At 44.5% G+C, this 22,845-nt stretch overlaps 1 protein-coding gene and 1 long non-coding RNA gene across 5 annotated transcripts in view; both read right to left on the bottom strand.

Moving 5' to 3' along the window:
• Positions 1-22,845, bottom strand: part of LOC118299707 (kinesin-like protein KIF3B) — a 100,878-nt gene that overhangs the window by 42,854 nt on the left and 35,179 nt on the right. For all 4 annotated transcript variants that reach the window (XM_047335427.1, XM_047335429.1, XM_047335428.1 and 1 more), the window contains exons 6-7: positions 17,685-18,119; positions 17,457-17,586 (exon numbers count right to left, since the gene is read on the bottom strand). In XM_047335427.1, the coding sequence (XP_047191383.1) occupies positions 17,457-17,586; positions 17,685-17,824 (270 nt within the window). In that variant the 5' untranslated portion in view covers positions 17,825-18,119. The remainder of the gene's footprint in view (positions 1-17,456; positions 17,587-17,684; positions 18,120-22,845) is intronic.
• Positions 3,181-15,212, bottom strand: LOC124850775. Its single transcript, XR_007031664.1, has 3 exons — positions 10,538-15,212; positions 10,002-10,425; positions 3,181-3,824 (listed from the first exon to the last, which is right to left on the bottom strand). It is a non-coding gene; the product is annotated as an uncharacterized LOC124850775 (long non-coding RNA).

Below are 22,845 nucleotides of genomic sequence, written 5' to 3'. Positions count from 1 at the left end.
TATGTCTCGTGCATTTTTTGACTTAATACATTCAACTTTGAAGTTGTCTCTGTCTCTCAGGTTCTCAGACGCAGCAGGTAAACTCAACCGTGTTGACCTGGCAGGAAGTGAGCGTCAGTCTGAGACCGGTGCTCCTGGTGAACGACTGCGCATTTCCTCCCAAGATCAACCTCTCCCTCTCGCCTTGGGTAACGTCATCTCTGTCCCCGGTGGATGGACGCTCCAAGGAGGCAGGCCCGTCCTTGGTCGCTTCGGAAAAGAAAAGTAGAAAGTGCAGAGCCCCCTCATCCCCCATCAAATCATTTACTCCGTGGAGCACCGGAAGTGGCAGGGGGAACCAGATGAGGCTCATCACCCTTCGAGTATCGATGGGTAAGCATATGTTGATAACATGATAATTGATGTGTCTCATTTATTCCATTAGACAGCAGTGTTTCAGTGAGTCCTCACCTGTATATTATAACACATTAAATCATGTATCGTTAAAGAAGAGTACCTGCAGACGTACAAAGCCCACCACGAGGGCTTTGACCCCACGGTCAAGATGCGTGAAAACGCAATTTCGAAAGTGAGCCGGTTGAAAACCTTTTTACTCTACATGGGCCACAGTGTCACTCGGCTCTCTGACTGGCTGTTTCCCAACGACCTCCCCAGGCTCTATGGGTGAGTGACTATGTCATTAGAATTTTGTTTGTAGATTAAAGGATTTTATTTGATATGATTAACTTTTTTTCCTTTTACCCACTCTCTTTTAACAGATGGGCTTTAAGTGTGGTCGTTGGTGGAATGAAAGTGACAACGGCAAAGTTTTACCTTCAAAACGCCACACACTTCATCAAGTTCATGTTGGGTATTCCGCCTTCCTACAAATAATACATTTAAGCCTTGAGACCAGCGATTGATTGTTAGATTTAACCAAAAAATAGCTTGTGTTGAACCGCGACGGAGCCAGCGAGACCTTCCGGAAGGACTGGCCGAGATGAGGCTGCTCTCGGCGGGCAGTATGAGCAAAGTTTGAACTAGGCTCTAACTTGATGAACCGACTATAGATATGAAGTCAAACAACTATATTCTTGCTTCAACGTCTTTAAACTATATTTCAGAACACAACAACAGATCAATTTCTAAAGTTTTGACTGAAAGTTCAGAGTTTTTTCTCTTTCTGTGTCACTGCCACTGGTCCGCATTCTGACTCAGACAGCTCGATCACTTCCGACGGAAATGATAGCTCTCAGTACAGGAAACGCACGCCAAGTATAGAAAATTAAAGTGTGTAGTCACTTCCGGTATCGCCAAAAAATACAAAATAAAAGTGTGCAGAAACTTCCGGTTAAAGCGATTTTTGTTGTTGATTTGTATTTCATTAAGTTCATTTAATGAAAACGATTATATCCCTAAACGTAGCACATTATGGTTTTTATGTAACTTACCTGTCAGTGTAGAGTATAACTGTTCAATAATTCTAAAGTAAATGTATCTTATTTGCACACACAATTGCTTTATTCTGTTCAAACAGGACATAAACCCAGCCCCTATAGAGTGACATCAATTCTTAGAAATTATAATTGGAAACTAACTCCATATTCAGCATCATTATGAGTGAATTAAACTGAGAAAAAAACACTGATTAAATAATCAAACATTTTTATTTACAAACACATTTATATAATAAAGTCAATAACACATCTTTAACATAAAAGAACACTAGAATTATTACAATGAACACTATTATTATATTGTGAGAATGTGTGTGTGTGAGAATGTGTGTGTTTGTGTGAGAATGTGAGTGCTTGTGTGGTGTGAGGAGGCCTCCCTCCTCCCAGCAGAGCTGCCACCCACTGCCATGGCCTGTGGCATCGGGCGGAGTTCTTTGCTGGTGTCTGTGTGAGGTGTGGTGTCAGCGATTACAGACTACGTCTTTAAAGTGCAGGTGTTAGGATTGAATCTTTACTGGTTGTGTCTTCTCCAATTCCAAATTGCATTCCGTGTTCAATTAATGTAATCAAGAAGGTCCAAATAAAGTATTTGAGTCCTGTTTCTCCTGTAGGGGCGATGATAAATGGCTTGGATTACTATTCCCTATGGGAGTTTAAATCAGCACACTTGTCTTATCTGTCCCCTTGCACCATGAGGAAGGCATTGGATCATGTGATAGAGGGACTGTCCTGTGTGTCAATGAGGTGGGTGGAGCCACAGGACTGTTTATGTTGGAAAGTGATTAGACAACTGGAATCAGCTCCTGAGTTACCTCCACCTCTTCCTTGATACACATAATACATGAATATACTACACAAAACTATAAGAGCTGCCAGCCTTGATCAGTTAATGATGTGTGTTGGTGTCGCTGGCTCCGGTGCTGCTCCCTCAGCAGACCACAGTGAAGAACAGTACGCTGACCACAACAGACTGGTAGAACATCTCCAACATCCTGCTGCACACGTTGGGTGGATCGGGATCATCCTTCTTATCTGCTACTCCACACCTCACACAAAGGTGAGGAGTGAAGATAAGCCAACAGCGCTGGTCAGAGAATCTGTCTCCACTCATGCTACACTACTTCATGACGCGACAGTGGATGGACTACAAAAAGCACATCTTCTGGGCCACTTGGCCTTGTGGGTTCTTAGTGGGTTGTTTCCACGTTGAAAATTGTGTAGTGAAGCTAAGCGCGCATGCAGAATAATAAGAGCCAGTACACTTATTGATACTGCTTCTCGATCAGGTACATTAACAGTACTCTTAGAAAAAAGTTATTAAATTAAATTAAATTTGAATAGAATGGAATGGACAGATGAAGGAGGAAGAGGAGGAGACTAGTCCTGACTGAGAATGAAGAGGAGGAGGAGGAGGAGGAGGGGGAGACGAGTCCTGACTGAGGAGGAGGAGACTTGTCCTGACTGAGGTGGAGGAGGAGGATGACACAAGCCTGACTGAGGAGGAAGAGGAGGAGGAGACGAGTCCTGACTGAGGAGGAGGAAGATATGTGCGGGAGCATGTAATGTAAAATAAAATTGTGAAGGGGCCAAACATAAGACCTTTTGTGATGATGAAGAAGCCAAGAAATATAACTATCATTGTTATTTATCTACTTAGTTTATATTCAGATAATCTTGCCTTGTGAGAGTGAAGTTGAGGTAATAATAACTAAGTATCAATAAGAGGAAGAAGAAATCAAAACACTGAAATGTCCAAACTCGTTTTATTTCAACGCAATTATGTTTAAAAAAATAATGATGATACTACTACTGTTACTATTACTACTACACATATAATAGTAATAAAAGTGATAGTAATAATAACAACACTAACCACAATATGAATAACAATAGTATAAATAACAATATTAATGTTAGAAACAAACAATATTAACAATAATCATCATAAATAAGGTGTCACATGAATAAACAAGATCAAAAATAAGTAAATAAACATTCATCCTGGGCACCATCTGTTCGATCTGATGCTCTAATGTGTAACTCAGCACTAATATTACACTAATGCCGTAACAGACAGCATAACCACTCTATTCTAAAAAGTGAAATGAAATGTAAAGGAAATACAGTGCAACATCAATAAAAAAATGAGCAATAAAACCCCACCCAACTCAAACACATGCAGAAACACAGCCAGGCCCACATAGCGCAGGTAGCAGTGCTCCAAGCTTTCGAGACGCCGTTTGGGTGGAATCTGAATCCGAGGCCCTGAAGCTGCCTCAGTGGAAGAGGACGAGTGGGTGAGGGTGGGTGAGGGCCGTGCTGCTGCCACAGTGGACGAAGACGGGTGTGTGAGGGTTGATGAGGGCTTTGCGTGTTCCTTGGTCAAAGCTAAAAGACAAATGGCAGGACAAACATAAACATCATGAGTATTGAACAGCAATAATACTGAACATAAAAAAACGTCTGTCTGGTGAAAGTGCCAAAAGATATGGGTCACCAATTATTGATGACAACGGAGACTGAAGCTTCTTCAGTATTTTGGATTGGAAATCTCAGCGCAGATTTTTCGAAGCCAGCTAAATTGTGGGAGAAATTTATTGTGGCGAACATGCCTGATGCGAAGCTTCCGGAATATCCATGTCATTGTACGCTCAAGTATTTCAAGAATACTGCCCAATCGAACTCAGAGGAATGGTTGAGTCATCAACCAAAGCAAGTTCAACTTAGTTTGTGCTGCATAATTTTGGGACCACAAGGAGCAGCTATGAAGATAAATACAGATGACTATCTGGATAAAGAATTTGAAATTGAGAAGACTGTTCCACATGTGACTTTGTTGGTGTCTGAAGAATATGCGCAGAAGCATATAGGAGAAATGATGACAGAAGCAGAGGAAGCTGTTTTTGCACCGGTAAAAGAGAATCTTGCGATTTGGAAGAGTAAAGATGAGCGATTTATTAAGATTATGATGTCGGCTCAAGGACAAGGACAGCCACAAGCTGTGCGGATGACACATGAATCAATTTGCAGTGCCAAAGTGGATTCAGACTCTATGAAAGAGGAGATGCTGCGACAAGTTCCAGAATGTTTGTGGTCTCTGCACAGTACTGATATTGGACTTGTGAAGTCAACCCAACCAGTGAAAGTTGAACTCCGACAAGGGGCTAGACCTCCTTGGAAGAACCAGTATCCATTGAAAGAAGAAGAAATCCAAGGGATCGAACCACAAATTAAAGGACTTTTGAAAGCAGATGTTTTGACGATAACACAGAATCCTCAGAGTAACACAGATTTGTTGCCTGTGAAGAGGCCAGATGAGACTTATCGTATGGTACATGATTTGAGAGCAGTGAACAAAGTGGTAACTGATTTTCCAGCAGAAGTGCCGGATCCGCATACCTTGTTAGCTCAAATTCCTCATGAAGCGACACATTTCACGGTGTTAGAAAAATGCACCGTCTGTGTGGTGCATTTTTTAGTGTTCCACTTAGTGAGGAAACTCAGGGTTTGTTTGGGTTTACTTATAAGTGACAGTCTTATGAGTACAGGCGATTGCCACAAGGTTTCAAACATAGTCCTCATATTTTCAATGAAGTATTGAAGAACGACTTGGCAGGGATAGATCAGATGTTGCAAAGTACTGTTGTTCTATATATGGATGACATCATCATTTGTTCACCAAATTTGGAGACATGTCATAAGGCCGGGCTATTCAATTGGCGGCCCAGGCCGGGTCCGGCCCCTGAAGAATTTTGTACCGGCCCTTGGAGTGAAGTGTAGTTATTACATACGGGTAGTCTCATACAGCGCATTACTATGGTTAATTGTACATTCAATCACGCAGTAGGAGGCGGTATGCACCCCTTTAAACACTGGTGGCTAAACGGGTAAAATATCTACCTGTTTCGGCCGGACATATATTTTGGGGGACCACACATGACCAATCAGTTGGCCATTTGCGCTCTAGTGCTGCACTCTGACTGCTCTGACTTGTTTCTTTCAAGCCAAGCACGAAGTTTGGCTAACAACAAAAAATGTCTCTCTCTACCTTAAAAAAAAGAAAACAGGCACAGAGAACAGGCAGTTCAACAATGAATGGACAGAAAAATACGTGTTTATTGCCGTTGATGCGAATCCTGTGTGCTTAATCTGCCTCGCCGTGTGCAAAGAATATAATTTGAGAAGGCATTTCAAGACAACGCATACTAACTTTGATGTATGTTAATTCAATGTCAATATAGATGTCAGTTTGTCCTCTCCCTTGTAATTGATCCATCTTTTTCTAGATAGTCATCTCTCTCTATCTTTATTCTGTAGGCCACAGTGGACATCCTAGAGAGGTTGGAGGGAATTCCAACGTTCCAGGCGGAAAATGTTATGGGGACAATTATTGATGAGGCGTGAGGAGTTGGTGTGGTTGTTTTAATCCAGTTCCATGTTCTGTTGTTTTTTTTTCGTTATTATAAGTTATTTTTAAAGAGAATTTCTTATTTTTGTTGTTATTTTTTATTATGGGGATATATGTAGCCTACACACACACATAGGCTACGTGTATATAAAAATCTAGGCCTAATCAACAACAAAATATATTCATAGGCTATATAGAAAATGAAACCACTTAAAGCGGCCGTCTGGACCACCTGGTGACTGGTCCGGACCACTGGGTGGCAGGTACCGACCACCAAACGACTGGTCCGTACCACCGGGCGGCTGATTTGTGGTAGCGACCAGTGGTCTGTATAGCGACCACAGGAAGTGCCAGGCTATAGCATTATTATGATTTGTCGTTTATTTATCTCAACAAAAACGATTAATAGCAAGTTATTGTACAGCCAACAAAGAGAGAAGGGTGAAATGGAGACAAGCCACAGAATGTGTGCGGTGAACAGGAGCACGGATGGACCACCGGGCGATACCCAGGGCGTATTGCCATTGGACAGTGGGGCCCCGACCAGTTCCCTAACTCGGACACCTGTCTAATTGATGGACTTTTTTGTCCACTTCATTCACTTTGTCATTTTTTTGTGTCCGTTTCATGGAACATTTGTCCACATTGCATAACTTGTCATAGTAGTACAGTAGTACAGTAAATGTGTCCAATTAGAGGACTTTTTGTCCACTTTGGGAAATTTGCCCCTTTTCGCCCAAAACTCACTTGCCGACTCTGGGGGAGGGGTACCAGGGGCCCCAGGGGCCAATAGTCCAATTGCCCCAAAACTCACATGCTGACTTCGGGGCCTTTTTTGGCCAAGATACGATGCTGTCAACTTCAGGACTTTAGAGTGGGATTTTCCCTATTTTTAAACACCATTCATTTTGAATTGCAAGTGGACACGTTCCCGCAGAGTGCACCAAAGTCCTAGAAACGTGGAACCACCGTATCACTGCTCCAAACCGTGCGTACGTCAACATAGTTCAGCCCCGTAAATCCTTGAGCGCTAGAAAGAAAGTTTGCTCAGATTACAAGATTTTCCATCAGAGGGTGTCGGACTCTGTGTGTCTCACCCCCTTTGGAGGAGAAAAAGGCAAAAGTGGGTTAAATTTTTTTTGTGGTCACAGCAGGGCACCTGGTTGAATTTTGGGGTTTCTGACCCTCTGGGAAGACCCCCAAACAGCTCAGAGTATTTTTGTGGATTCCAATGGGAAGGTATTGCCATTGAACAATGAGGTGGAATCTTCCCTTTCCCCCATCCTTTGACCCAACAGATGGTCACTGGGGACAGAACTCAGTACTTTATTAATCAGGGGCTTAGTTTGCATCCAGAAAACTGCCTTTGCTCAACATTTGAGGTCCCCACAGCCTCAGAGGCCAAAAGAGCAACCAAACTCCATTTCAACTAAACAGTATTGCCATTGGACCATGACATAGGAAATATTCCCTCATCCCCCTCCCTCGACCCGACAGATGGTCACTGGGGACAAAACTCAGTACTTTATTAATCAGGGGCTTCTGATTCTGAATCTGCATCCAGAAAAGTGCCTTTGCTCAATGTCTGAGGTCCCCAGGCCCTCAGGGGCCAAAAGAGCAACCAAACTCTCTTTTGAATGTGAGTGAATGTAAAGTGGACAGCTGTCCACTTCAAATACCTTTACACCAATGGGGGGTATTGCCATTGGACACCACAAGTGGTATTGGAAGGTATTGGAAGTGGACATCGTCCACTTCCAATACCTTAGAGCTGGGATTCGGGTATTCCAATTGGACAATGGCAAGGTATTGCCATTGGACACTGGGTGACGACACTTGGTCAAAGTACAGGACTTGCCATTGGACATGTTTCCCCCCTGAGGAGGACTGTGCTGGCCGGGTGGCTCGTGTCCATTTGGAGGAAGTGGCTCTTCCACCAAGTGGACACGAGAGGATCAAATTATCAAAGACATTGTCTGCAACCCTGCAGACGTGTCCAATGGCAATACCTTGATATTGTCCAATATTGGGAATACCTTAGTAGTACGGGAATACCTTACCTTCTGCTACAGAAGTGTAGCAGGCACCCTGCATGCAGCTGATCTGGGCTGTGATTGGTCAAGGGTCTTAGAACATGAGGGGTGAACCCCCTTTAAAGACCCGGAGGAGCAGGCCCCGGACAGGGACTTCGGGCAAACTGACTGAAAGACGTGAGTATGAAAGCTTGTTTATTATTTAATATGTAATGTCTTGAATATGTTCAATGTCATTTATTATCATTATTATTATGACTGATTTGACAATGATCCATGTAATAGAGATGTGAATGCTTGTATTTAATATCTTTTGGGCAGTTTAAATTGATCATTAATTAAAAAAACAACATTTCCTGACGTTTTTTTCTTTACTATTATCTATCAAAAGTGTTCATACCTCTCACCAGTGTGTTAATCTCGGCGTTGGTCGTGTTTAATGTGTTTTTATTGCATTTTGATTTTCATTTTGGCACTTTGAATGTGCGCTGTGACGCACTTGACCATTACGCACTTCAGCCACACACACGCACACACACACACACACACACACACACACACCATTTAATTTTCAACAGTAATTATTATTAATATTGTTGTTATTTTTGTTGTTGTGTCTTTACAGGAAAAATGTATTGCTGTCCCTTATGCCAACGCTACTACAGAGCTCTAAACAAATACCTCAAGAATATCCACTATGAAGGCAATTCAGTAGAGAGGCGGATACTCCTAAACTTTGCATCAGGCAGGGTCAACATATCCGTGCTGCACCCTGCCCTGTTCCAGGGTGCAAGTACCAACTTTCACGTTTAGACATGCATATCCATCAGTCCCACACAGAGTTGAGTATACCAGAAAGGGTGGCAAAGTTAAATGAGGCCAAGCGTACACACACACTGAAGCTATTGGATGACCTCAGGGCTACCAATACCACCCCAGTGATGGGGTCCGTGTTAGATTTGAACCCGAGTCTAAATGAGGAGGAACCAGACGTGACTCCATCATCCCCTGTCGCTGAATGCGGCTCAGCAGATTGTAGGCGCATTAGGCATTATTATGAGCGTGAGCTCGAGAAGGTGCAGGCAGAGAGGGATGAATTTTGAAGCGAGGTCCAAGTGCTCTGCAGGAAGCTGCAAAAGCAGCAGAGGAGCCGCACCTCTACAGTGGAGAACCAGGAGGAAGTGAATCTCTCTCTCTCTCTCTTTCTCGCTCTCTCTCTCTATCTTTGTCTTTGTTCCAATCTCCCTGTCTTTGTGTGTCTGATTTTTTTGGCTTTCACCAACTTTGATAGGAACGTGTGGAGGAGGGATGCCGGTCCTTGGCCGTGTCGGAGGGCAGGCCCATCCTCCTTCAGCCCGTGGAGTTCAGGCAGCAGCAGGGGTAACCTCATGAGGCAGATAAGCCTCCCACCATCGATGGGTAAGCATATGTTGATAACATGATCATTAATTTGTCTTATTCATGCCATTGACAGCAGAGTCCTCACATGTACATTATAACACCTTAAATTGTGTGTTGTTACAGAGAAAGACCTTCAGACCTACAGGGCCCACCACGAGGGCCTAGACCCAACGACAAAAATGAGAAAGAATGCGGTTTCATAGGTCAGCAGGGTAAAAACCTTCATCCTCTACATGGGCCACAACATCAGCCGTCTGCCTGACTGGCTGTTTTTGGATGACCTGGCCAGGATCCGTCGGTGAGTGAGAATGTCATTACAATTTTGTTTGTACATTTAAAGATTCTATTTGATTTATTTTACCCCCTCTCTTCAAACAGATGGGCCCGAAGTGTCGTCAAGGGGGGGCTGAAAGTCACAACCAGTTTTATCTCCAGAACGCTTCAAATTTTGTGAAATTCATGGTTGGAATCCCCTCCAAGACATGCCGCCTCACTCAGGTGCAGTTCGCCTCAAATGAGAGGGAACTTAAGATGGGAATAAAATCACTACAGCGCAGGGTGGTTGTACACCAGATGTCCACAAAGCGGATGAAAATAACAGATGAATAACGTAGTGTGAACAGCTCACTGAAAGCCTGCGATTACAAGACAGCATGTTGTGTAGTATTTACGGTACAGCGATCTGACCACTTTGACAATTGTGTAGTGTGCCCAAGGTATTACCTGCTGTGATGTTCAGTTATCCAGCCATTCGAGGTTGAGTCCTCCTCCCCTGAAAGACTTCCTGTTGACTCCGTAGTCAAAGCAGAGCTCTTTACTGATGGAAATGTCTTTCATTGCCTGAAAGAGGATGACATCCCCGGCTCCTTCTGGGAAGTTGATTTGGCAATGAAGAGGCTTCACATTCCAGTTCTAACTTGAACGGTTGATCTTCCTACCCATTGTCTCCACAGAAGGATGGCACTCGCAAGGAAATGTCTGCGCATCAATGCAGAGGTCCCGGCCACCAGCCTTGATGAAAAAGATGTAGCACAAATCTCATCCTGCATGGACTCCATCAGTTTCCTGCCTTCCACTGCTGTGATTACCTTTCCATGGTAATCGCAGAGGATGGAGCCTTTGGGAAAGGCTTTGGTGGAAACAACTCCTGTGGTCAAAAGAAGGTGACATTACCAAGTTTGTCCATTACATGATTAGAATTATTTCAGTATTTGACTGCAGAATAAATGCTCTCCTGATCTCAAGACATATTCACTCACCTTGCCCTTTGCCGCCGCCAAAATCCTTGATGGTCTGGCCTGACCAGCTCTGCTTTGTGACACTACTGATGATGCCTGGATCACTCTGCATCTGAACCCTCTTGGCTGGTTCCCACTTGGCTACAATGTCCTCAGGACAGGGATGGTTGCCTTTTCATCACTCTTTCCCGATGATCTTTGCAACCTTGTGTACAGTTGGAGGGTGTCTTGAATACTGGGCTGTCAAGGTAAGAAAATTAAATGAAAATTCTTGCTAATCAATCATTTACATTAACACAATAGGTACTCCGGCCGCTGGTTGTACTGTGCCACCCTCCACTGCTCATAAAAATCTCGGCCTGCCAGAAACCCAGCATCTGTCCTTTGCTTCTTAGTGGGCGGCTGGCCAGTCACTCCCACCGGGAAGCACTAAAGGAACGCACTAAAATCCTTTACGTCCTCGTCAGCTGTGTCTCTAGCCCTCTTCCGTCTATGACTAGTCCCCTCATTCCCTGACTCATCAGAAGAAGAGCTGCAAGATGGAGATGATATCATGGTTAAACACTGTGTGGTGTTGTGGGTTGGAAGACTTGTTTGACCAACGGAAGGTAAGTGTTGACATGCTGGTGTGTAATTGTTTTAGTTAAAGTTATTGTCCCCTGTTAGGCATAGCAGCGTTGCTCCTTTGAGTTTCGCTGGTTTGTTGTTTTTGTAGTTTTGGGGTGAATGCAGTTAGAGCTTTGTCTCGGAAGCATGTCCATGGCTGTGGGGGGTTGCCAGATACTGGTCACTTTTCCATACCAGCGGTCTTAAGTGCATAAGTACCCGCCGCAATTAACCACATGAAGACTAGGGGTGAGTTAGTTTAGCATTTTCTTAGGCAGATAGAGGTTACGCTCCTATTTGTTATATTTTTTTTACAGCCAGCGTGTTAACTACTGCTTTTCATTGGTCTGGGGTTCTAAAATGGCTTGCGTTGAAGTTTTTTTTGACACTCCATCAGACTTGTTTTTAGATGGCTGCACAAAAGAGCAGTTGCAGAAAATTGCAGACCACTACAAAATGGAAATCAGTGACAAAAGGCTCAAGGACACAGTTAAGTCTATTTCAAAGGCTAACTTGTATGAGACGGAGGTGTTGCCAGGTAAGACGGCATTATGAATCAGTGAAAGCTGCTTTTCTTAAGGTATATGAGATGGTTCCTGAGGCTTATCGCCAGTGGTTTAGAAATGGGAAGACAGAGGATAAACAGTCCAACCTCGAGTTTTCACGTGACTTGGTAAATACTTTTAATCGTTGGTGCATAGCTTCTGAGGTGGAAACATATGAGGATTTGTGTTATCTTATTGTTTTGGAGGAATTCAAAAATGCAGTTCCCAGCCGTATTGCCACATATATAACGGAGCAACAGGTGACAACTGTTGGTGAGGCAGCTGCATTAGCAGATGTCTTGACACACCGCAGTGGTTTGGGAAATGCACGTAGTGGTGTAGGTGGCTTTAAGGATAGTGTTGTTGGGCGTGGATTTTCATCTGCTGGTTCAGTCAGGCCTGAAGTAAAGGTGACAGATTTGCGTGACATTGAAAAAGTGTGTCATTTTTGTTGTAAAAAGGGGCATGTGAAAGCTGATTGCTATGCTTTAAAGAGAAAGACTAAACAAACAAATGTAAACTCAGCCATGAGTGTAATTTCGGACTTACCTTGTCCTCAAGGGGATGACAAAGTCCGTATTGATGATGCTTATTTGCCTTTCATAACAAATGGTCATGTTTCCTTAACAGGACACAGTGAGAAGGTGCCTGTTACCATACTGAGGGACACAGGCGCATTTGGGTAATTTATTCTGGCGTCAGTTTTCCCTTTTTCAGAGGAGTCTGATACTGGTGATTCAGCACTAGCTCTTGGAATGGGATTGTCTGTTTTGTCTGCTCTGGTGCACAGGCTTCTTCTCTTCTCAGATTTGGTGTAGGGGGAGGTTTGCATCGCAGTGTGCTCAGGGTTGCCAGTTGAAGGTGTACATCTCATTCCTGGGAATGGGCTAGCCGGGGGGCGTGTGTGGATAGATGTTCCTCCATTTCCAGTTGTTAGTCCAGTCTCTATAGTTAATGGTGGACCGGATGAGAGTGAGTGTGACTTCCAAGAGGTGTTTGCAGCATTGTCGTGACTCCTGCCGGGGCTCGTGGTGAGCCTGATAGAGTGAGTGTCATGGAAGAATCATGTGTGAACTTGTCTGACTTTCCCTTGTCTGTTTCAGTTGCAGATTTGGTAGCAGAGCAGCAGTCAGACCCCTCCATTAAAAAGTTGTTGGAGATTGTAATCCCTCTTGCAGAGGTGAAGGACAAGGCATATGGCTATTTCCTTGACAATGGTGGGTTGGTAAGAAAGTGGGTGCCTTGTAGCGACGTTGGTATGGGAAGCCCAATTTTCCAAATTGTAGTACCAGCCAGATTTCGTATCTTGGTTTTGCAGCTTTCTCATGACCAATCAGGGCATATGGGGGTCAGGAAGACATTTGATCGTATTTTGCGGTACTTCTTTTGGCCTTGGCTAAAAAAGGATGTATCAGAATACATCAGAACTTGCCACACATGTCAAACAACTGGCAAGCCAAACCAGGTTATTAAGCCTGTCCCATTGCACCCAATCCCTGCCATTGGTGAACCGTTGGAGCAGATAATCATTGACTGTGTTGGACCTCTCCCCCCTTCAAGGACAGGAACAAAGTATCTTTTGACAGTCATCTGTCAGGCCACTAGATATCCAGCTGCATATCCTCTGCGGTCAATAACAACCCAGTCTGTGGTAAAAGCACTTTCACAGTTTATTTCAATTTTTGGAATTCCCAGGGTTGTCCAAAGTGATCAAGGTTCTAACTTTTCCTCCCATTTTTGCGCAGGTATTAAAATAACTTCAGGTGAAGCACTCACAGTCATCAGCCTATCATGCACAGAGTCGGGGGGCACTTGAGAGTTTTCATCAGACACTTAAGTTGCTGCTGCGTGCCTTTTGCACAGATTTGGGCAGGGATTGGGAGGAAGGATTGCCATGGTTAATGTTGGCAGCAAGGGAGGTAATCCAGGAGAGCACTGGGTTTAGTCCCAATGACTTGGTGTTTGCACATTCTGTACGTGGTCCTCTAGCGATGTTGAGGGACAATTTTAAGATCAGTGATCCTCCAAAAAACCTGATTGACTATGTAAATGGGTTCAGACATAAATTATGTTGCAGGTGAGTTAGCAAGGGAGAAATTGGTTACAGCACAAAAGAGAATGAAGAGTGTTTGTGATCGACAGGCTGAGCGGCGCCAATTCAGTACTGGCGATCAAGTACTGGTTCTTTTACAAATTGTGGGGTCGCCCTTTCACGCTAGGTTTACAGGTCCGCACACAGTGGTAAAGCAGATCTCAGAGCAGAAATACTTGATTTCTACTCCAGAGCGGAGGAAGAAGTCATAGCTTTTTTCATGTCAATTTGTTGAAACCATACTACACTCAAGCAGTTGAACAGAGTGTGGCAAAGGCACCTAGTGCGGCGTGTGTCCAGCCTGCCGCACTTGCAAACCCTGTAGTGAGTTCCCCGTCTCAGTCAGTGGCAATGACAGAGATGGAAGGGTCTCCCAGTTTTGAACAAGCATTGTAATGTGGTCGGCTAAAAAACCCAGAAACTCTTAACAACTTGGGTAGTTTGTTAAGTCATTTGCAGTAGACAAAGCGTGTTCAGTTGGCTGAGCTAATTGGCAGTTTTCCAGGTTTGTTTGGTGATACACATTCCCAGCTGGGCCTCCCCATCTGCTTGTCCCTAAGTCTGATAAGACACCCAGATTTTGCTCTGATTTTCGTAAGGTCAACAGTGTCACCAAGCCTGATGCCTTTCCACTTCCGTGGATGGATGATTGCATCGATCAGGTTGGCTCTGCGAAGTTCGTGAGTAAATTTGATCTGCTTAAAGGTTATTGGCAGGTACCACTGTCAAAAAGGGCGCAGGAGATGTCTGCGTTTATAACTCCCTCTGGCCTGTATTCTTATAAGGTGATGCCCTTTGGCCTGCGGAACGCACCAGCCACATTTGAACGTCTGATGAATATGGTGGTATATGTATATATGTGGTTGTCTACAGTTACAGTTGGGACGGCCATGTCTTGCGTATTCGTTCATTGTTTGAACGTTTGGCTGCTGCACGACTGACAATTAATTTGGCAAAATGTGAGTTTGCTCATGCAACAGTAACGTACCTTGGACATGTTGTAGGCCAGGGGTTAGTGCAGCCAGTGCACGCAAAGGTGTGGGCTGTGGAGCAGTTTCCTACACCAACAACCAAAAAAGAGCTAATGCGGTTCTTGGGAATGGTAGGATACTATCGCAGGTTCTGTAGGAACTTTTCCTCTGTGGTCGATCCCCTAACTGATTTGTTAGGAAAAGATGTTAAATATGTGTGGTCCCCTGTTTGTCAGCAGGCTTTAAAGAATGTCAAGGCCCTTTTATGCAGTGCTCCAGTGCTGGCTGGCCGCTGTGTGGAGTAGCCGTTCAAGCTGCAGGTGGATGCCAGTCACGTGGGGGCAGGTGCGGTGTTGATGCAGTCTGACAATCAGGGAGTGGATAGGCCTATAAGTTTCTTTTCTAAGAAATTTAATAAACATCAGCTTAACTACTCTGTGATCGAAAAGGAGACTTTGGCATTAGTCTGGGCTTTGTGTCATTTTTGATGTCTATTTGGGTTCGGGAGTGCCGGTTGTTGTGTTCAATGACCACAACCCGTTAACTTTTTTAAACTCTCTGAAATGCCCTAATCGAAGATTAGTGTTGCCTCCCGTTCTTTGTCGTGGTTATGAGCCGGCAATGACAGTGATGAAGACACATACCGTTCGAAACTGCTGAAGAGGTTGGCGGTGGCCACGACACCCTCCATGGTCCTCATTCTGTAGTGGGCCTTGGCCACCTCTGTAGAGTGGGCAATATAATGTGCCACTGCAGATTTCTGCTCCTCTGAGAAGTTTTTTATTTGCCTCTGTCTCCCCAACTCTTCTGACCACCTGGCTTCTGATGTTGGGTAACTTGTAACTGCAATGAAGAAGAAATCTGAGATCAACCCTGAATTATTTCAGCACTTTCTTTTATACAGGAAATAATACTATTTGAATTACTTCATGGAAAGAGTAGAAAACCGGACTATTTAAAGCCCTAATGAGTGGAGATACAATTCCTACTACTCCTGGCAACTACGCTGAACCTCGCGATGGGCCTGTTTGTCAAGCCTCAGGCAAATAGGATCCAATACACTCTGTAATTTCTTCGTGGATTTCAATCATACAATATCACAGTGGATCAAGCTGCAAACCTGTTCTCAAGCAGTGTGGAGTATGACATTTTTGACTGTGACATGCAGAGTATAGACCTCCGAAAACTCCTGGTAGAAAATATAGGAACAGAAGAAAGAGGGCCAGTGTTCGGCAGTGGTTAAGAAAGTTAACCAAGAAGAGACGTCTTCCTTTACTGTCAATAGTCCTGGCTAATGTCCAGTCTTTAAAAAATAAGACTGATGAACTACAAACGTGTGTCTAGTATGCACGGGTTTAGAGATGTGTGTGGCTGACAGACACCGGCCCAGACTCTATATTAAACATTGATGGAGTCCAGACCCGCCTGGACCGTGACTCAGGGGTGACAGAAAAGCACCACGGTGGAGGTGTTTGTTTGTATATTAACCCCAAATGGTGTAATAGTGTCACTGTACGTGAGCGGATCTGTCTACCAGACATTGAACTGTTGTCTGTATCAGTCAGACCCTTTTATCTACCGAGGAAATTTCCCCAAATATTCTTTACAGTTGTGTATATTCATCCTAGAGCAGATGTCAAAACTGCAACTGATGTGATGTTTTACAGTGCCACAGTGACTTCCATCTATCTCACCTGATGATCCGTGTTTTTTCCTGGGTGATTTTAACCTTGTCATTGTAAGAAGACTCTTTACCCAGTACATCACTTGTCCCACTGGAGTTAAAAAAAAAGCGTTGGATCTCTGTTATGGCTCTATCAATCTGACCTACAAGTCTATCACGGGTCCTCCTCTTGGATTCTCCGACCACAATGTGGTTCATCTGCTCCCTTCATACAGGACTGTGCTGCATAGGGACAAGGCGCAGACAGGTGAGGTCCAGGTATGGACCCAGGATAGAACTCTGGCCCTTCAGGGTTGCTTTGACTGTATGGATTGGTCTGTCTTTCTTTGAACATGTCACACCCCTGATATTTCAACTACACTGGCTTCATGTTTCACAAAGTATCATCTTCAAACTTCTGCTGCTGACATTTAAAGCTTCTTCAGACCTACACCCCCTCTCACTCCCTGCGGTCTTCGTCAGCAGGTCTACTGGCACTACCAGACACAAAACTCAGTAGAGTTGGTGCCAGAGCTTTCTGCCATACAGCACCTAAAACTCTGAAACTCCCTCCCTCCTCACATCACCTACTGGACTCCATTACACAATTCAAAACTGCTCTTAAAACCCATCTTCTTAATTTAACCTACACATTTGAACCACCTTGTGTTTTACAATTGTTGATTTTAACAAATGTTGACTGTGCTGATGATTTACTAATGCTTTGTTATTGTATTTTATTACTGTATTTGATGTAAGGTGACCTTGAGTGCCATGAAAGGCACCATTAAATAAAATGTATTATTATTATTATTATTATTTATCGTGCTGCTTCTAATGTTTTTAGCCTGTTTTTTAGCTTCTGGTTCAGTCTGGCAGTTTTTTTCATTTGTGGTTTGGAATTTTTTCTGTATTTGTTGTCAATATTTGATGTAGTTGAAGTTGAATACTAAAGTATTTTACTCTGTAAAAAGTGGTGATGGGCCTGTTGTCACACATATGTTAACAAGCCTACAGGCTGCAAAGAGCAGCACAGAGACGGAGTTATGTGGTACAATTTTACCTCCTGTTGGCATTTTGAGACCAGAAGAGTGTTTTTCAGGTAGTCCTTAAACTGTGCCAGTAGTGCAGTCTCAGGTGGGAACTTTGCATACAAGCCCATCTTCTTCATTTTCATCGGCAGTATAGTAGGCCTGAGAAAACACAGATAAAAATAGTTCACAGGAACTTACAGATGTTCACGACCAAACATCATTGATTGAACACGTGTTGAATGAGGTGATAAACTTACTTTTGCCAAGTTGGGTCGGTTTTGTCATTGGAGCCAGAGTCGGACGTCTCTTCAGCACCTTCACCAGCCTCTTCTGTGCTGCCACTGGTCGGGGGGGGGGAGGACTTGCTCGATGGGAGCTGAAGTTGATGGTTGCTCATCAATGACTTCAGTGTCTGTGTCCGGGGGGGCGTTGACAATAGAAAACTCTTTCCTGCGCAGATCTTTGAGGAGTATCAATCTTAAAGCTGTGTTGGTTTACAGCTTGCACATCTCCGCATAGTCCCAGACTTTCCGATTGCGGATCCAATTCTTGGTGTTCTACTCGGCCCTCTGCAACTCTGCCTGCCTCTCCTCAGGTGTGCTGTTCTTCATACACGCCCTGGTCAGGTGCGTACTCAGTATGTCCTGGGGTTTTTCGCACCGCAGGCAGTACACGATTTGACATCCTTCTCACTGTGAGAGAGAGAAAACAGACAGATTTTTCTGCAAATCAAACTTAACATGGGAAACACTGTGTGGTATAATATTAAATTTCCATTGAATATGTTTGCTTATGATTGTTATGGCCTCCCAAAATACACAAAAGCTCAACCGGAGACCGGGACATATCACACAGGACGCCAAGACAAAAAGGTTTCAATAAAGAATATATTTCTCTTTTCATCTCTGAACCATTAAATACTCATCACAGAGATAAATCTAGGAGTACAAAACCGAGTTGGAGATCCCAGTCAAAATGAACAAAGAGTGGGGAAGAGACTGGGCCAGCCACGCTGTTGGCTATCATACTCAGCTCAATGCCCCTAACTACCTACATAAACACCCCTGTATCAATCAAAGAAAACCCAAAACTGAACTACTGGAGATCTCCAGTCCAGGACTAAAATGTCAAACGAATGCTGAGGGAAAATAAACACATGCTGGGGAACATCAAGAACTAGATGGAGGACAGCGCTGTAAGTCCAACCATGCCCCTCTGCTGTCCGACAATTATCTCCTTTATACTGCTTCTCCGACTCCCCCGCCTCCTAATCAGTCGGATGAAAAATCCAGGTGCTGCTATAAGAGGGAGGAAACAAAACAAGAACACAGTGACGTCCAAACGGAGTGACACGTAACACTCCCATAGTCTAAAAGGACTATCAAACGCCAGCGCAGCAAGCACCGGTGCTTCGGTCAACAGGGCCTTTACGCACTCAAACGCACTTTGACAGTTCTGAGACCAGTGAAAACGAGATTTTGGGCTCAACAAGTCGGTCAGTGGAGACGCTATAGAAGAAAACTTTTTCCAAAAACCGTAATCCCCAAAAAACGGCGTAGCTCACACAAAGACTTTGGAGCGGGGAAGGACAGGATGGCTCCAACCTTCGAACAGATTAGGATTAAGTGTGAGATTTGCATCACGCAATCTCCCAAACACATTTTGAAGTTGTTCAATGTGGCTTTCTCATGAAGTGGAGGACAACCAATGTCATCTTAGTAAGCTTCACAGTCTGGTACACCTGACTAGACTGTGTTCACCAAATGCTGAAATGTAGCGGGAGCGTGACACATATACGGCATCACTGTATACTACAAAAAGGAGTAAGGAGTCACAAAGGCTGAAATTTATTTGACCCGAGGAGTCAATGGCACCTGCCAGCAGCCTTTCAACAGGTCCAGTTTTGACACGTATTTTGCATTGTCAACATGATCAATGCAATCCTCAACTTGGGGGAGAGGATAAGTCTGGTTTTGTGGTCGAATTTACTTACAAAAATTAGTGCAAAACCTATCCGAGCCATCTGATTTATCAGCCAAAGCACAGGGCGAACTCCATGAACGAATGCTGGGCTCTGCCATGAAGTTTAGCTGTTTTTGCAAACGGAGGCGCTTATCAGGATTCACTCGGTATGCAGGCTATTTTATAGCAGGAGACTCCCTCAAATCAATGTCATGCTGCAGCACATTGGTTTGAGTCGGCACTGCTGAAAACAAAGACGTGGGATTTAATTAAACTGACCACATCTTCACCCTGGGACTGAATCAAATGTGGAAGACACTGGTCAAGTGTGGAAAACACTTCTTTTTTAGTCCTCCCTGAAGAACAGCACGTGACGCACCAATAACTTCCTCACCTGCATCAACTGACGCAGCCTGGATGACAGCGGGATTAGCACTGGACAGTTCCTTAGCCATGGAGAGCACATCACTAGGTCCAGGACTGGACAGCGACAAGGCCTCTCTACTATCCTCTCTGACAGGAGAATGTGACACTGTCCCTGGATCCAGGTAAGGTTTTAGCATATTAATATGACACAATCTACTTCGCCCCTTACGGTCTGGAGTGGCGACTATGTAGTCTTGTTCGGTCACTTTTTCTTGAACTATATAGGGGCCGCTATAACGTGTCTGGAACCTGGAATAGGAAGTTACAGCAATACTTTCTCTCCAGGAGTAAAACTCCTCGCTCTTGCATCCTTATCAAACCTAGGCTTCATTTTCGATTGTGCTTCTTTGCCAACTCACACGCATGGTGAAGTTTGAAACTAAATTTACATACATAATCAATCAGATTTTTCAGTTAACTGTCACCCAGCCAACTGTCTTGCAGATGTTTGAGAGGGCCTTGCACCATATTTGCGAAAACCAGCCCACCAGACTGAAGCCGAGGGACTCCTGAACCGCCTCACGAGCTTCAAAGAGAAGATGAACAACCTCATCCCAGTCTTTGATAAACTCGAGGCAGTAAGTCCGGAGCATTGACTTCAGAGTTTGAGCGCTCAGAAGCTCCCAGACTCTCTGGGTGGTATGCACTCGACCAACAGTGACAAATGTCCCGCTGCTTCATCACCTGTGCAAAAGAGCATCTTCCAGTCCAACCATGCCCCTCTCCTGTTCGACATTTATCTCCTTTACACTGCTCCTCTGACTCCCCTGCCTCCTAGTCGGCTGCATGGAAGATCCAGGTGCTGCTCCACTCCTAGAGAGAGACTCTCACATCAAGTACTAAACAAGATAGAAACTGCACTCATTTAACCTAAACATGAACACGTGGAATTGTAATTTGGCTCCCACACAGCGAATGAATAAATGTCTCACCTCTTCTGGGCTTTTTTAGCCACTGTGAAAAATAAAAAGTTAAGAGGGTTAAAACGGTAGCACAAAATCAGATGCAGTGATGTAAGAACACAGTATTTTCCGTCAAACAACAGGTATGGTTGAATGAGTTGTAGCTCCCGTATTTATGCCAGTTTATGGCCGTGTGGGCGGACTAAGCCCACCTATTGTGAAATGAAATCACCTGGCCAGCTGCAACAATTAATCAATTAATCAATAAGTAATAAGTGACTACTAAATCAATCGCCAACATATCATAATTGATGAATCAGTTTAAATAGATTTTATGGGGGGGAAGTCAAAATTCTATGATTTCAGCTTCTAAATGGATATTTAATTGAATATTTTCTGGCTTCTTTGCTCCTCTATGACAGTAAAAGCAATATCTTTGGTGTGTGGACAAAAACAAAAGATCATCTTAGGGTTTGGAAAACACGTAGGATATTTTTTACGATTCTATGACATTTTATGGACCAAACAACTAATCGATTAATCGATTATGAAAATAATCCTTAGTTGCGGCCCTAAACAACTGTAATGCAGGAGATAACAAACCTGATCAGGAAACGGTGTGCAGCTCAGCGAGGAAATCGCCCACTGCCACAGACACATACACAGACAGAACTAACAGGGAGCATAATAACAGTCAAGGTGGAGCCTTCTGACCCGAAACCAGTTAAATATCTGTTTCAACACCACATGGTGACCGCCGGGTTACAGGAAAAGGGGATGGGCAGATTACAGAAGGAGGTAAAAAAAGCAAGAAGTGGAAAGGCAAAGATGATAAACGGGGGGTGGAAAAGTAAAAATGAAGGGCACTCTACTCCTGACAGCCGTGTGGAAACTGTGGTGATAAGAGGAACTATGACACATGACGACACCGACTATGACCCAGACGAAACCAAAAGTGACAAATCTGACAACGACAATATGGGGGAAGTTGAGACAGAGGGCGGTGTGGTGCAGCCATCGACACACACTCACAACACGAGAAGTAGAGGAGCGGAATCAGAATCATTTATAGGATTTTCCACAACATAATTCCCTTTACTACAGGGAATGGGCCCTTGCGCACCCCAGATTTATAAACCATGGAAGTTGTGCGACCTAGAACTGTTTCAGAAAAAATTGCCCAGCATAAGGGGAGGGGGAGCGGCATGGCTCCGGGCACTTGAGTCTCTAACAGTGGGGTTACAGTTGGCCGTAGGAGACACGAGAGCAGTGCTGGGGGCAGCGACATCAGCAGTAGCCGTACAGGCAATTGACGTGGCGGCGGCGACGCAAAACATACAGGACGAGGCACCATTCGGTCCATACAGGGGGCAATGGGGTCGCGCAATACGCGATGTATACCCCACAGATTGGGGGGCGGAGGCGTCAGTAAAATTAAGTCAAAAACCAGGACAAACAGCAGATGAATTTTTGGAGACTGCAGCATCTGCGTGGGTGGATCGCACAGGCATTCACCCAACCTGAATTGGGGAAGTAACAAGCACTATGTTTACAATGGCGGTACACTCAGGGCTTCCAGGGGCGGTACAGACAAAGTGTGACGATACGCCTGGGTTGAGGGGTAAGGCGTGGGCGGAGTGGCGCACAACTATTACACACCACTTGCATCAATACAATCAAAAGCAAAGCGAGGCTGAGCAGCAAACCAAAGCATTAACAACTGCTGTAGTCAAAGCACAGGCCAAAGACACAAATGAGGCTAAAAAAGAGAAAAAAGACACCACACTTATGATGGTCACAACACCACACCCAAACCCTCCCCCGGCACCACATTTTCCACCAATGTATGGAGGGTATGGCCCGTATCCGGACCCACCTCCATGGCCAAAGCCACAGCCCCCCATAGGACCACCATATAACACTATAAACAACCGATTCAGGAGACAGGGGCAGCAGGGACAGTATAGGGGAAGGGGCGGTCGAGGGCGAGGCACGGGGCGGAACCCAGGGGGCAATTGTTTCATCTGTAACCAGCATGGACACTGGGCTCGCGACTGTCCACTTCAACAGGGGGCACCAATGCAGGGGCCCGGCCCCCAACAACCCCCGCCCGCACCAATGCAGGGAC

Source organism: Scophthalmus maximus, chromosome 11, assembly GCF_022379125.1.
Source record: "Scophthalmus maximus strain ysfricsl-2021 chromosome 11, ASM2237912v1, whole genome shotgun sequence".
Lineage (NCBI taxonomy): Eukaryota > Metazoa > Chordata > Actinopteri > Pleuronectiformes > Scophthalmidae > Scophthalmus > Scophthalmus maximus.
The sequence above is the reverse complement of the archived record's forward strand: the minus strand, read 5'-3'. Positions and strand labels throughout refer to the sequence as shown.